This window comes from Penicillium macrosclerotiorum (assembly GCF_028827735.1).
Source record: "Penicillium macrosclerotiorum strain IBT 26536 chromosome Unknown utg000009l_segment0_segment0, whole genome shotgun sequence".
In the NCBI taxonomy this organism is placed as follows: Eukaryota; Fungi; Ascomycota; class Eurotiomycetes; order Eurotiales; family Aspergillaceae; genus Penicillium; species Penicillium macrosclerotiorum.
The window spans coordinates 974,600-987,501 of record NW_026643088.1 but is presented as its reverse complement, the minus strand read 5'-3'; the positions used below and the strand labels follow the sequence as shown (position 1 = coordinate 987,501).

Sequence of the window (12,902 nt, the reverse complement as noted above, 5' to 3'; positions counted from 1 at the left end):
TTACTGGCCTCTCGCAGGGTCTAGAGATGCTCGACAAAAACCCAATGATGACCCGAAAGCATTGCTGATATGATCATCAAGTCTGAAAAAGAAATCAGGGGTAGGTCTTTGGTGATGTCCGCCCCTCCCAATCTGCCTTAATATCCAACAGTGCACGAGGCAAATCTGCAGATGACGGGAAATTAACCGTCCCCCGGGATGGGTTCTGGATCGCCTCGGATCAAAACTGCGGGCTCGTGTAACGCATGCAACTCTGTTGGCCCGTTGTTGACAGCGTGCAGTGCAGGTGTGTAAGGCGGATGCATGGTATATTCGGGGGAACGAACAGCAAGCGGTTCGTGGCAATGGTCCGGGGTTGGGGAAGACCAAAACACAAACACCTCCAAAACGGACCGCATGTGCTTCAGCCCGGAATTTTTGTCTGGTCTGGCGAGGGAAACAGCCCGAGCGAACAAGATAGCGGCGAGGCTCAGGGAGGGGCGGACCCGAGCCCGGTGAGATGGTAAATGGGCGCAGGGCATCGGAGCGATGACGCGCAAGACCGGACGAGGGAGAAATTTCCCATTTGCACAGTTGGTGGACATGTTCTGCGCGTCATTGCCGTGCTGCCTGATGCCCTGGGCTGGTTGTGCCGGGAGCACCCAGAAAGGGATTGGGCGGAGGTCGTTCGGTATTGGATCCCTGAAAGGCACTTGGGATGGTTCAGTAACAATTAAAAATAAAATCAAAAGCCCATGGAGGGTGGTGGCACAGTGTCATTCGGTGGCCGTATGCGAGTCAACGGGGCATATCGCCCTCGTCAGGCTGCAAGGCATGCAGCATATTCAGGGCCAAGGCGTTGTGCCGTGATAATAGGCAATCGACCACGCCCCATTGATACCTAAAGTCATGGAAGAGCCATAGTAGCAAGTACCGGCGTGGGTATACAGATGTAGACGACCTAGCATCATAGTGCGGGCGAAAATTGGTGCCCTGTTGCAAGGCTCGTTTGCATTCCGCAGCCTGCGTGGTCTTCATGTCAGCAGGGAATCGGGGACCAATGATGACGAGGTGGCCGCTCTGCAATTTTCGGGGTCTGTTGCGTTTACCTTTTTCTCCAAGAGTCTGTAAAAGAGGGTCTCTCGCCTTGTCATCTCTGTGGAAGGAGCAAGTCATCGACCATGTGCATAGATCGGTGGGGGAAACGTACCTTTTCCTCCATGCTGTGACCGGCGTCTAGAGCGCTTGTCACTGCTGCGTTGCTCTGTTCCCTGTTCTTCTAACCACTTGTTGGCTTGTTTGAGGCGTTTTGCTCTCGCAGCAATAGCCGCACCAAGACTGGCAAACGGAAGGTGCAGGGATCATCGTCGCAATGCTTGCTCCCCGTTACCTTTGGCCTTTTCTGATAGATCTCTTTTATATGCTCAACCCGAGCAAACCATTCTGGGGTCAAATGGTCTTGCCCTTTTTTTTTTTCTTCTGGCCGGGGGACTTAGAATAGGAGCCAGCCGGTGTCCCCCGAGGGGCATGGGGGCCACACCCTCTCGGCTGGAACTTCCGGGTTCTTTCGAATCATTGCCGGCTGCCACGGTTCGTCGGGCTATGCAGTGATGTCCAACATTTCAGATCGCCAAGCCGTGTGACCCTGTTGTTTCGATTTTTCTGCCTTGCAATAATCTGATTTGAGTTTTATTTTGATTTGTTCGATGCTTGCATTCCAGATGATGTCAAGCTGTTAAACATGGACTTTTCCGATTGTCTTATCTTTCCTCTTTGGGGGGGGGGGGGGGGACGACTCGGAACCCAGTCCGCACTCTGTCGGTCTTTGCTGAGATGGTCCTCGGCACCGTCAATCACGCTGGATGGCATCTCTTCAGAAGAGTGAGGCTTAAGCGGCCCGCTCTAGCAGTCATGAGAGACTATGGTATGGTCAGTATGGGAACCAATGATGCGAAGTCAGCGCATGGGTGGAAAAACACGAGCTTGTATGTCCTACCGGCTCCTCTGTAGTTTGCAGCGAACCAGCCAAGCCCCCATTACCGCCGTCCCCAGCCACCGAGTTTTGAGAACGTCAATTGCACAGAGTGGGGAGATGAATATGAGTGGGAGACAGAAAGAAAAAGGTCCAAATGTCCAGAGAAGAAGCACGGGGGAGGGATCCATGCTTATCTTTATACCTGGTCCCAACTCCACCATCGGCTCATATCACTTTCAACCCTCTCAGCCATTCATCTCTCTCAGGCTTCATTTCTCTATCCCGGATACTTCCAGGCCCCGCTCAGACCCAGCAGAAGGGAGGGGGGCCGCGTAGACCAAGACCGAAGATCCCAGAGTGGAAAGCCACCGGAGGGCGGAAACCCTAGTGGACTGGGCCAGACATCCTCGTTTCCCGCTGGCGAGCGGGGTCCGGGCGGTCCAAGAGGCGAATCGGCGGACAGAAACGGAGAAGGCGTTGCAGCCGAAGCTCGCGGATTGGAAGATGGCACGATGGGGGGGCATTGGAGAGGTTACAGGAAGGAGGGGGGAGCATGTCCCAGGACTCCGCTGGTCCAATGGCTCGCAGTCACTCCCGCCCATCCTTGCTCTTCCCCCCCGCGCCTCCTAATCATGGAAGAAGGACACGAAGAAGCCATCGGATGGAAGACCCTCCGGTGAGGACTATAAATTCCGTCGTGGGATTCCGCGGGCCTGGACGTCCTCCTGCTTCTCTATTTATCTCTCTCAGACTTCCAACTCTTCAGACCCAGACCCTGTGGCCTTCATCCTTTGATATTGCTACCCGGACCTAGTCCAAGGCCTCTCTTGTCCTTCAACTTAACATTGTCTTGCCCTGCCGAGACTATCTCGTCATTGTGTATCTTCATTTACCTTCCAGGAAGAAATCCACCTCACCATAATGGCCACCCAGCGTCACTATTACCAGCCCGCCGTCCACACCATGGCTATGCCCTCCAAGGCACCGGTGTCGGCCAGCATTTACCCTATCTCGCGGGTCGCAGGCTCTCCACCAGATTATTCAGATGCGAGCACAACTGCGGGCAGCCGCACTTCTGGCGGGCTCACATTTAGCTCTGCCGGTGCCAGCGGTGACTACGACTCGAGTTCGGCGTCGTACTCCGGAGTGGATGTCGTCGATGTTTTGAGCGACCGAATGCAAACCGCATTTGACCCGACCCCCTTGGATAAGGGGATCGCGAGACAGGCGCAAACGTGAGTCATCTACCGCGAAGCATGGTTCCTGAGACGCGGTGATTTACCGCACTCGCACATGGGAGATGAGAAAAAGAACGAGGCTGCAGCCACTGTTTTGGCAGCTCTGCAGCAAATTTAAGCATCAGAGCCTCATCAAGCTAATGCACGCGTGATCTTCAGCTCCGGTCAGCTGAATGCAAAGCAGCGAGAGCTGTTGGAGCTGCAAGCCCTAGCTCAGCGTCGTCTGAAGAGCGTCCGCGCCAACTTTGCCGAGGGCGTGAAGACCGCGCGAGAAACTAAGCGGGATCTAGAATGGACTCAGAAACGCGTCAGGTAAGACTTGAAATGCACCCTGGACCGAACCCAGCCCCTAGCATGAACGTTCTATGCTCCGCCCCGCTCCGCGCCGACATGTCACATCACCTCCGCTCCGCCGGGGTAGCGCTTGGCACGTGCGCTCTAGGGGATCGACGGGCCAAATTAGCGCCGCATGCGTCTTCTAGAAGGCTGACGAATGTTGTCCCAATAGCGCGCTCAAGAGCAAGGCCGAGAAGGCCTATCCGGACGAATACCGCCGGGCGGCGAAGAAATACACCTATGATGACTACTGATTTTGCGGCCAGGGCCCCTCCTAGGCGGTGCCCTGTGCTGTTATGCTTATAATGTGCTTATTCTAACGACTGTGATGATGGACTTCGGACAAAATTGGACTATTTTGGGACTGGGACGGGCTAATTTGCTTTTCTGGGTTGGCTCTGGCGTGTTTTTGTTTACGAACTATGTGTATATCTGTGCCTCGATACGTTACATCGGGTTATTCCCTGCGTTTGTGGGCTGATAGCTGGGCGGATGTTCTGAATCGTATGTGTTTTACCAATTTTCCCCGGTAAAATGATGTTTTATGGCCCTTTGATATACAATATGGCATAAACCTCGCGTATTAGGCTCGGTATTGTACGTAGTTAAGCCCTCGCTAGGGTTATTTTCAGAAATAGAGGTCGATTATAGGCTGTAGGCTGAGAGATACCCACTTGGAAAGGTGTTTTACGCGTTCGTTAGTTTAAAAAAGTATATTCAGGTAGCTTTACCATTTCAGGTATGACTAGGAGGGTCTCTTAGTCAGTTGCCCTAAGAAACTGTCTGACGCCCAATGGTCTGTATTCAACCACTGTCACTATGGCGGACTTTCTCGAAGGGGCTCACATGTATGTTGGTCAATGATTTGTGCATAAGATATTAAAAATGTATACATTTAAACAGTAACTCAGCTTGGAGAGACACGCTAACTTAAGGGCATTTCATCCTTTCGAAGTGGGATTTACTATTAGATGATATCCTGTTTTGGCGAAACAAGGATCAGCTATCTCAAAAAATGACAGCCTCGAAGGCATGATTAGGATTTGAGTATCTTGTTTGCCCTCAAAAGGAAAGAAAAGTGGACCATTTGGGGATCGTGATTACACCACTCTATCCCGAGCCAGGTCTATCTAACTATATACCATTTTAAGAGACGCTCTGCTCCTCTTCAATGGCTCGATTAACTACACGGACAAATCGACCGACCTTGTCCGCATCCTGCTTGGCAGTCTCGATGCCCAAAAGAACCTTCTTAACGCCAACGCTGAGACGGTCGTCATCCGCCAGGCCCCCGACGTTTTCAAGAGCCTGTGAGATCTCCTGGGCATCAAAGGCGCCGGACTTCTCCATGACATACCGAAGCTCGTCGAAAGATCTGACATTAGGCACCATAATGTCGGAGTTGAACGAGTTGTAGACGTCCAGTTGCTTCATCAAAGCCCGTTCAGTGGTGGTAGCCAGGACTAATAGACGGCGGCCATGCGTAGGCTGTTTTCGAAGGAAGACCATGAGAGCCTGGAGAACGCTATTGCTGAAGCGAGGGCCGATGGGCACCCAGTCAATGATACGTTCAATATTGTCGACTACGACAATGCTGGTGCGACTCTTATAGGCACTGTCAAAGATTCGGCTAATGTGCTGGATCTTCGCGGTCTCGCTGAATCCAACCATATCCTCCGGGCTGATCAACTTGATGAAAGGGAAGCCTGAGTTGATGGCAATTCGAGCAGCCAGGGCCGTCTTGCCACTGCCAGGAGGTCCATGCAGCAGGACGGAGAATAGCGGAGTAGACTCTGCTTCGCCGACCTGCTTGACGAACAGTTCACCCTCCCGCAAGATCTCGTTGATGGTTTCCGAGTAGTGAATGACACCATACTGGATTCGACTGGAAAGCTCCTCCTCCGAAACACCGAATGCGGGTTTGACTTCCTCGAGTGCTTGATGAAAGTCGGATCGGTTGACCTTCATGTTGACAACATCATCGTTGATGCTAGCCATTGTACCAACCTTGACGTGACGCGAGAAGGCGAACGAGGATGCTGACTTGACCAAACCAGCGATCTCAGCACCGGAAAAGTTCTTTGTCAATTGAGCAAGCTCCTCCAAGTTGACATCTGTATCCATAACGTTGTTGGTCCGCATCTTCTCGGTGTGGATTTTGAGGATTTGGCTTCTGCCTTTTTCATCAGGAAGGGAAATTTCCATGTGAACCTCCAGACGGCCAGGACGGAGCAAAGCCTCATCAATCATATCCATACGGTTAGTCATACCGATCAATAAGATGTTGTTCAGCTGGTCGACACCATCCAGCTTGGACAAAAGCTGATTGACGACACTATCACCAACGCCAGTACCGCCCGCTGCGCCACTGCCACGCTGCTTGCACACGGCATCTAGCTCGTCAAAAATGATGATGTGCAGACCACTTTCGTCGCCTTTCTCCTTATATTCCTTCTCTGCGTCGGCGAACATCTTTCGAATGTTTTCTTCTGACTGACCGACATACTTGTTCAACACCTCGGGACCGTTGATGATTTTTGGTTCCCGGGCGTTCAGCATTTTGCCAATTTGTCGGGCAATCAGGGTCTTACCAGTGCCAGGAGGTCCATACAGCAAGAGACCTTTAACATGCTGAATGCCAAGCTTCTCGACAAGACCAGGGGGAAAGATACGGGATGCGAAGGCCCGACGGAAAATGGTGCTAAACTCCGAGTCCAAGCCACCAATACCCATGTCTTCAAACTTAAACCCGGGTTGAATAATCGAGTTCGCTGCAGGGCGGCGATTGGACGGTTTCATATTGATGCCAGTTTGCGTATCTTTGAAGAAATTAAACTGGGTATGCCGGGTGATAATTCCTCTTGCTGCAGGGTCGGTCTCAATTTCGCCAGATGAAAGGTCGACTTTCTCAGATGTCAAGTCCACGCGTTGAACAGTTTTGACCTGGAGCAATAATGGAATACTTCTGTGGTCCATCAGAACCCTTTGACCCGGAGCAAACAGTTGGTTTTCGAAGTTCTTATCATGTCAGTATGTCCTAACAAATTCACAATGGAGATTGACCTACACGAATAACAGCATTTGTAAGATCATCCTGGTCATATGGTGCCTCCACTCGTTTCTTTTGAGATGCAAAGCTGACTTCAATGTCGGCGGATCCCAAGTAAGCCTGACCTCCTTGACTGAACGGATCATAGAGCTGTACCTTGACAGCATCTCGCATTCCAACCATTGCCCAAGTACGCTGAGGATCCGACATGCCGATATAACCTGCAGGAACGCCTTCGAGGGGACGAGCGGAGAAGACGTAGACATCGTTAACGAGGAGAAGGACGTCTGTGCCGTCACGGCTGGGTGGAATATCCTGAGGTGACACAGCGACTCTGAAGTCAATCAGTATCCGAATATACAAGAGTCAGGCTTCAAATAAGCATACAGGTTGCCAAAAGTGTAATTGTCGTTTGGGCTCTTGCTGGGATAGAGCGTCCAAGTCGGGCCATTAGCTGCCCCTCCCGCTGGCCGTCTTCCGAGGGGCATGCGGTCAGGCACTTGTTGCGGTGACCGACCCATGGATGGTGGCGGAGCTCCATATCCCCTTATATCATTACTTGCATCAGTCATGGGTACATCGTAATCGTGGGCAGGTCCAGGATCGGGTCTTGGGGCGTAGCCGGAGCTGTTACCATACCGTGGCGGTGCTTGGTTGGGATTCGAATAGCCCTGTGGCGACGGACGCCCAGCATCTTGTCGACTTCCGAAAGGGCTCGGGACAGATGGGAGATTGTTCCGATTAAACATATTGCTTGATATGAGGATTGGAGAGCGAAAGAGGTGTAGGAGAGTTGGGGACGTTGCGGGTATCGCCACTTGTCTTAACGGGAGCAGGCAACGACGCAGATCAAGCCCCCGTGTGGTTTAGATCTCTTGAGATCGATGGCTGAGCAGGTGTACGAGTGTCAAGCGACAACCTCAGAATAGCAAAACAGTTGAAGAGAGCAGGTTGAAGCTCGAAGGCCCACGGCGTGGGGAACTCAGCCACTCCGGGAACAGCGTCGGGCCGTGGGGCGTTATCGATAAGGCAGCTCCTACGAGCCCGTCGCGTTCTGGGTTTCCTTCCCTCACTATCGTTCCACAATGCCGCTGTAAGTGCTTCTTCACTGCCTAGGATTCTATTCTTGGCGCTAACATCTGAACAGCCATCTCCTTGGCAAAAAGTCATGGAATGTCTACAACTCCGAGAATATCGCGCGAGTGAAGCGCGACGAGGCCGAGGCGAAGGCCCGTGAGGAAGAGGATGAGCGTCGGATGCAAGAGGTCGATGCCAAGCGCCGGATACAGATATTACGCGGCGAGCGCCCTTCCACACCCCCACCTCCACCGCCGATACGCTCTTCGTCAGATACAAAGAGTCGTCCAGACAGAGAAGGTGCTGGCGGACCCGAGAGGTATCGCAAGAAACGGCGGCTTGCCGGAGAAGACGATACGGATAGGGATATCAGACTGGCCCGAGAAGATGCCGCCCAGGCTCATGCTAAACGAGAAGAACTTCTTTCTGCGTCCCGTAGTGATGATAAGAAAGCACAAGTCCCCCTTTTGGATAATGCAGGTCACATCAACCTCTTCCCAGCCGAAGGTGGCAACAGAAAGGCCGAAAAAAACGCCGAGGCCGAGGCCGAGGCGGAGAAGGAACGACAAGGCTATGAAAATCAGTATATGATGCGATTCTCCAATGCTGCAGGATTCAAAGAAGACGTGGGTCGAAAACCATGGTATTCGTCATCTGCCCAGGCCCTAGAAGCACCAGATTCCATGTCACAGAAGAATGTGTGGGGAAATGAGGACCCAAGGCGCAAAGAACGGGAGAAAGCCCGTATGGATGCCAGCGATCCTCTGATGGCTATGAAACAGGCCGTACGCCAATTAAAAGCTACAGAGCAGGAGCGAAAGCGATGGAATGAGAACAAACAAAGAGAGCTCGAAGCGCTGAAAGCTGAAGAAAGTCGTTCTTCAAGGCATCGTCGGAGGCGACGATCCAAGTCTATAGATAGTTTTGGCAACTTCAAGCTCGATGCTCCTGCGCCTAGAGAACGCGATGACAAGGAACATAGGAGTTCTCGTCGATGTCATGAGAATCGTCATCATCACGGAGACCGCAGCCGACATCGCAGCCGCAGTCGCAGTCGCAGTCGGCATCGTTCACATCGAAGCTCCCGCCATTCTCTAGACCGTTCTTATCGCCGCTCTCATGACAGGGCATGTAGAGAAAGCAGGCATTCCCGCAAATCTGAGAAGACTACGGCTGAGCGTTGACTTTAGGATGACTTCATGATAAACTGATAAAACGATTAAATATGAATACTTTATTTTTTTATGGAAATTCATGTATTGTCAGAAACTAGATCAAAGCCTTATCCAGGTTGTAGGATGCCATACTTCGCTGGGTATAGTAACTATTCTCTATCTTGTTAAGTAGTCCATGGAACGTCACGGTGTCCCGTGTCCTCTAGGAAGTAATCGCTTTTGAAATTTGTATCATCTATTGAAGGGACCAGTGTTGGTTGCCCTTCGTTATGTCTTCTGCTTGCCACTCAATGCTGATATTGAGGAGCCGAGAGCCTTCCTCCTTTTTCTGGTAGCCAACCTTTCCGGTCAGAACTTGGCCCTTCTTCAGAGGCTTGGGTTGCTGCTTTCCATGGTCAATCAGGCAGATAGCCTGCTGCCAGTGAGTCTCAGTTCCATGAGGCCCGGTGGTAAAGGCAACGAATCCCTTCTTCTGCATGTCAGAGGGGCCAGCGTTCTCGGGGATGGTAGAGTCTTGCGAGGGCATGAAGAACATATCGAACCAGATAGCCCAGCCATCAAGAGCATCAATGTCTTCATTCAAGGTCACCTGAAACTCCTTCAGGAAGGAGAGCTCGTCGACAGTGATGGTGTGCAATGGCAACGGAAGGAACACACTCGAGTCACCAGGAAGAGATGTAGGCTTCACATGACGAACAAGCGCCTCATCATAGATGTTCATTAGCATGCTGGACATGTTGAAGCCATAGACGTTGTTCCAGAACGAGACGTTCGTATCAACGAACTCCGAATCCGCGAAGGGGGCAATGCGAAGAGTTGCATGCGACGGGACCATCAGACCACCAGGGACAAGGTACCGGTCGCGAGCGTAGATGACAGAATCAAACATGGCCTCAAAAAGCAGAGCATAGCCCATCCACTCAGAGATGATGATGTCCACCTTCTCAACAGGCAGAGTGACTTCTTCGATCTTGCCGCGAATGCATCTGCCAAGATTGTTAGTCAATGGGGTGTCTGAAAGGCGGGTCAAAATAAGTAACCATACGTGATAACATCACCCAAGCCATTGGCGTGCACGATCTCTCTAGCACGATCGATAATGTTGGAGTTGTCAACCGAGATGACCTTCTTTGCGCCAGCCTTGGCACAAAACATTGAAAGAATACCGGTCCCGCAGCCAACATCTAGTACAACCTTGTCCTTGAAGAGATGCTTGTTTTCATAGACAAAATCGCGATAGGCATCAGTACGGATGGCGTCCTTCAGCATGGACTCGTGAATCCCGTTGTAAGAATATGAGACAAAGTAGTCGGCATCGGCATCCTGGAGTCGGTCCTTGGCCGGTCGTTTGATAGTTGCACCAGGCTCAAGTTTTTCGTCCTCCTTGGACAGCTGATCCTCCATCGACTTTTGCACGGCGAGTCTATACTCGGAAAATTGACTCTGGAGACGCTCCAATTCCTCCTGCAGCTCAAGGACCTGCTTCTCAGCTTCACTGCCAGGTGCCGCATCCTCTCCATCATTATCGGCGATATCATCCAGGCTGTAAAGGAGAGCGTCGTCCTCCAGGACGGGCTTCAGGAAGGCATCATCGGCGAACTTGGATTTGGAGGAAACATCGGGGGTCGAGTTTCCGGCCTTGACCTCAGATCGCACATAGTTGACCAGCTTGATGGTGTCGAGGAAATCCAGATCTGGAGACAGAAATTTCGCAATTAGTCCCAAAGTCCCTAAGGTAAGACCATCTCCCTGCTGTAGACATGGTATAGGAGGAATCATAGGTCTGTGTCTAGAGATAGACATGACCTGACAGGAATAACACACCGAGTTCCTTCTGGATCTTCACTAGATCAAAATTATTTTTCTCCTTGCACTCCTTCAACATAGAGCGCACGTCAGGGAACACAACATCCGAGAAAAGGCCAACTACAGGCTGGGACTCATCATCAGGCTCGACATCTTCCCAACCCTCCTCATCGCTGGAGTCGGAATCGTCTGAAAGTGAGCGTGAATCGGCCGGGATTTCGTTGACGGGTGAATCGGCAGCACGGTTCGAAGACGCCATCGTGATTGAAAGGCAATTGGCAAAAACGAAAGACTGACCAACTGGGGTTACGGAGGGGGTTGGAGGGGCAGAGATTTGACTGATAAAAAAAATCCGTTATCAGTGCGGCCTGAGGCCAGCCGGTTGCCCCGCCCGCCGTTTGTTTATTGCGGGCGGTTGATGACGGGTCACAAGGGACCCAACCTTGGCTTCACTAGACACCGAGGCCCTTGTTTCTACAACTCTCCAACCTCTGGAGCCATGGCGTTTTTCTTCAATCGCGGCCGATCGCGACAACCTGCTGATGTGGTCCGCTCCACTAAAGAATTGTTAATGAGGGTCCAAGAGACGCCTAGCAACCCCAAAGTCCGGGAAATCCAATCCCCAGCATATGCGCATCATCGCTGACACACGAAGCTAGGGCGATGAGGAATTGGCGAAGCAGCTCAGCCAGATGAAAGTCATTGTTCAAGGGACACAAGGTCGGTTACCTGCCTTCTTACAGTTGAAGGACCGCCACTCCCGCGCTGCTGGACTGGATCGGAATGCACGACTGACATCGTTCCCATGAATGCAGAGGTCAACACGTCCCCCGACCAGGTCCACGCCCTGATCCAGGCCACTCTTCAGGAAGATCTGCTCTACGAATTGTCACGATCCATTCACTTGCTCCCGTTTGAGGCCCGAAAGGACACGCAGACCATCTTCTCCCATATCCTGCGCTTCCGACCGACCTCATTTGCGCCCGACAAGGACCCTCCTGTTATTTCATACATTGTTCACCATCGACCAGAGATTTTGATTGAATTATGTCGAGGCTATTCGGAGAGCCAGAGTGCTATGCCGTGTGGCGTGATTCTTCGAGAAGCACTCAAGTTTGACGTGGTCACGGCGGTGGTATTATATGATCAATCACATGAGGGGGAACCCGCAGTCCGCCTCTCTGATTTGAAGCCCAATTTACCCCAAAAGGGCGATGGGGTCTTTTGGAAATTCTTTGATTGGATCGACAAGAGCAATTTTGAAGTCAGCGCCGATGCATTTACTACGTTCAGGGTAAGAAGAGCCTTCGGGATTTTGTCCTTCTCTTCCTTCTTGGGATAAATTATGAGAGACTGACTGGTCATATCTGCAGGAGATCTTGACTCGTCACAAGAGTCTGGTGACAGCCTACCTGGCCACCAATTTCGAGCTCTTCTTTGGGCGATTCAATGATAACCTCGTTCAATCGGACTCCTACGTGACCAAGCGACAGAGCATAAAGTTACTAGGGGAGATCCTGTTGGACCGTGCAAACTATAATGTGATGATGGCCTACGTGGAAAGTGGAGAGAATCTCAAGCTCTGCATGAAATTGTTACGTGATGACCGCAAGATGGTACAATATGAAGGGTTCCATGTATTCAAAGTAGGTGTCCGCCCTGTCAATTCAGAGGGAATGAATGTGCTGACTGGAAAAGGTCTTTGTCGCCAATCCAAACAAGTCGGTGGCGGTGCAACGAATTCTCATCAATAACCGCGATCGATTGCTGAGATTCTTGCCAAAATTCCTGGAGGACAGGACTGATGATGACCAATTCACCGACGAAAAGAGCTTTCTCGTTCGTCAAATTGAACTCCTTCCTAAAGAGCCTATTGATAGGGCCCGTACAACTCCACAGTCCGGCGCCAACACCGCCACGGTGGCTTAGATTCGGCATGCTTTGGAACCCGATCTAACGCTGGGCCGCTAGATCACCCACCATGGCCATGTCCCTTCTCTATCTTCTCCTTTTCTTTTCACGCTATGACGATCTTGGTGGGTATAGCTGGGGTTGTTGGGTTAAATCTCCCTTTTGCATTGTGCAGCCGATGGCCTGCTGGATTTACAGCCTCGGCTACTGGAGTTCCTCGCGTTTTTTCTTCTTTTTCTTCGAGTACATTCTAGTACATGTTCCATTTCCCCAAAAGTGAGAAAAGGGATATCTTGATAAAATTGAACGGGTTCTGTGCATCGCATCTGACCTCTTGTATTTTCCGGCCCTAATCT

At 51.5% G+C, this 12,902-nt stretch overlaps 6 protein-coding genes across 6 annotated transcripts; 3 read left to right on the top strand and 3 right to left on the bottom strand.

The window, feature by feature from the left end:
• Positions 1-182: 182 nt before the first annotated feature.
• N7462_009522 (uncharacterized protein) lies at positions 183-950 on the bottom strand (the record flags this gene model as incomplete). The annotated part of the gene is made up of 2 exons (XM_057081236.1): positions 183-691; positions 914-950. The coding sequence occupies 2 exons, from the start codon at positions 948-950 to the stop codon at positions 183-185; spliced, it is 546 nt and encodes a 181-aa protein (XP_056930073.1).
• A 1,925-nt stretch (positions 951-2,875) lies between these two features.
• Positions 2,876-3,782, top strand: N7462_009521 (KxDL motif-containing protein; the record flags this gene model as incomplete). Its single annotated transcript, XM_057081235.1, has 3 exons — positions 2,876-3,189; positions 3,352-3,504; positions 3,701-3,782. The coding sequence occupies 3 exons, from the start codon at positions 2,876-2,878 to the stop codon at positions 3,780-3,782; spliced, it is 549 nt and encodes a 182-aa protein (XP_056930072.1).
• An 892-nt stretch (positions 3,783-4,674) lies between these two features.
• On the bottom strand, positions 4,675-7,326 carry N7462_009520 (AAA family ATPase SEC18; the record flags this gene model as incomplete). Its single annotated transcript, XM_057081234.1, has 3 exons — positions 4,675-6,546; positions 6,596-6,911; positions 6,965-7,326. 3 exons carry the CDS (start codon positions 7,324-7,326, stop codon positions 4,675-4,677), a joined length of 2,550 nt encoding a protein of 849 aa, XP_056930071.1.
• Positions 7,327-7,662: 336 nt separating this feature from the next.
• Positions 7,663-8,838, top strand: N7462_009519 (uncharacterized protein; the record flags this gene model as incomplete). Its single annotated transcript, XM_057081233.1, has 2 exons — positions 7,663-7,670; positions 7,725-8,838. The coding sequence occupies 2 exons, from the start codon at positions 7,663-7,665 to the stop codon at positions 8,836-8,838; spliced, it is 1,122 nt and encodes a 373-aa protein (XP_056930070.1).
• Positions 8,839-9,064: 226 nt separating this feature from the next.
• Positions 9,065-10,894, bottom strand: N7462_009518 (protein arginine methyltransferase RmtB; the record flags this gene model as incomplete). Its single annotated transcript, XM_057081232.1, has 3 exons — positions 9,065-9,815; positions 9,875-10,523; positions 10,654-10,894. 3 exons carry the CDS (start codon positions 10,892-10,894, stop codon positions 9,065-9,067), a joined length of 1,641 nt encoding a protein of 546 aa, XP_056930069.1.
• Positions 10,895-11,134: 240 nt separating this feature from the next.
• N7462_009517 (Mo25 family protein) lies at positions 11,135-12,564 on the top strand (the record flags this gene model as incomplete). Its single annotated transcript, XM_057081231.1, has 5 exons — positions 11,135-11,239; positions 11,295-11,333; positions 11,453-11,929; positions 12,009-12,281; positions 12,334-12,564. The coding sequence occupies 5 exons, from the start codon at positions 11,135-11,137 to the stop codon at positions 12,562-12,564; spliced, it is 1,125 nt and encodes a 374-aa protein (XP_056930068.1).
• Between the last annotated feature and the right edge of the window lie 338 nt (positions 12,565-12,902).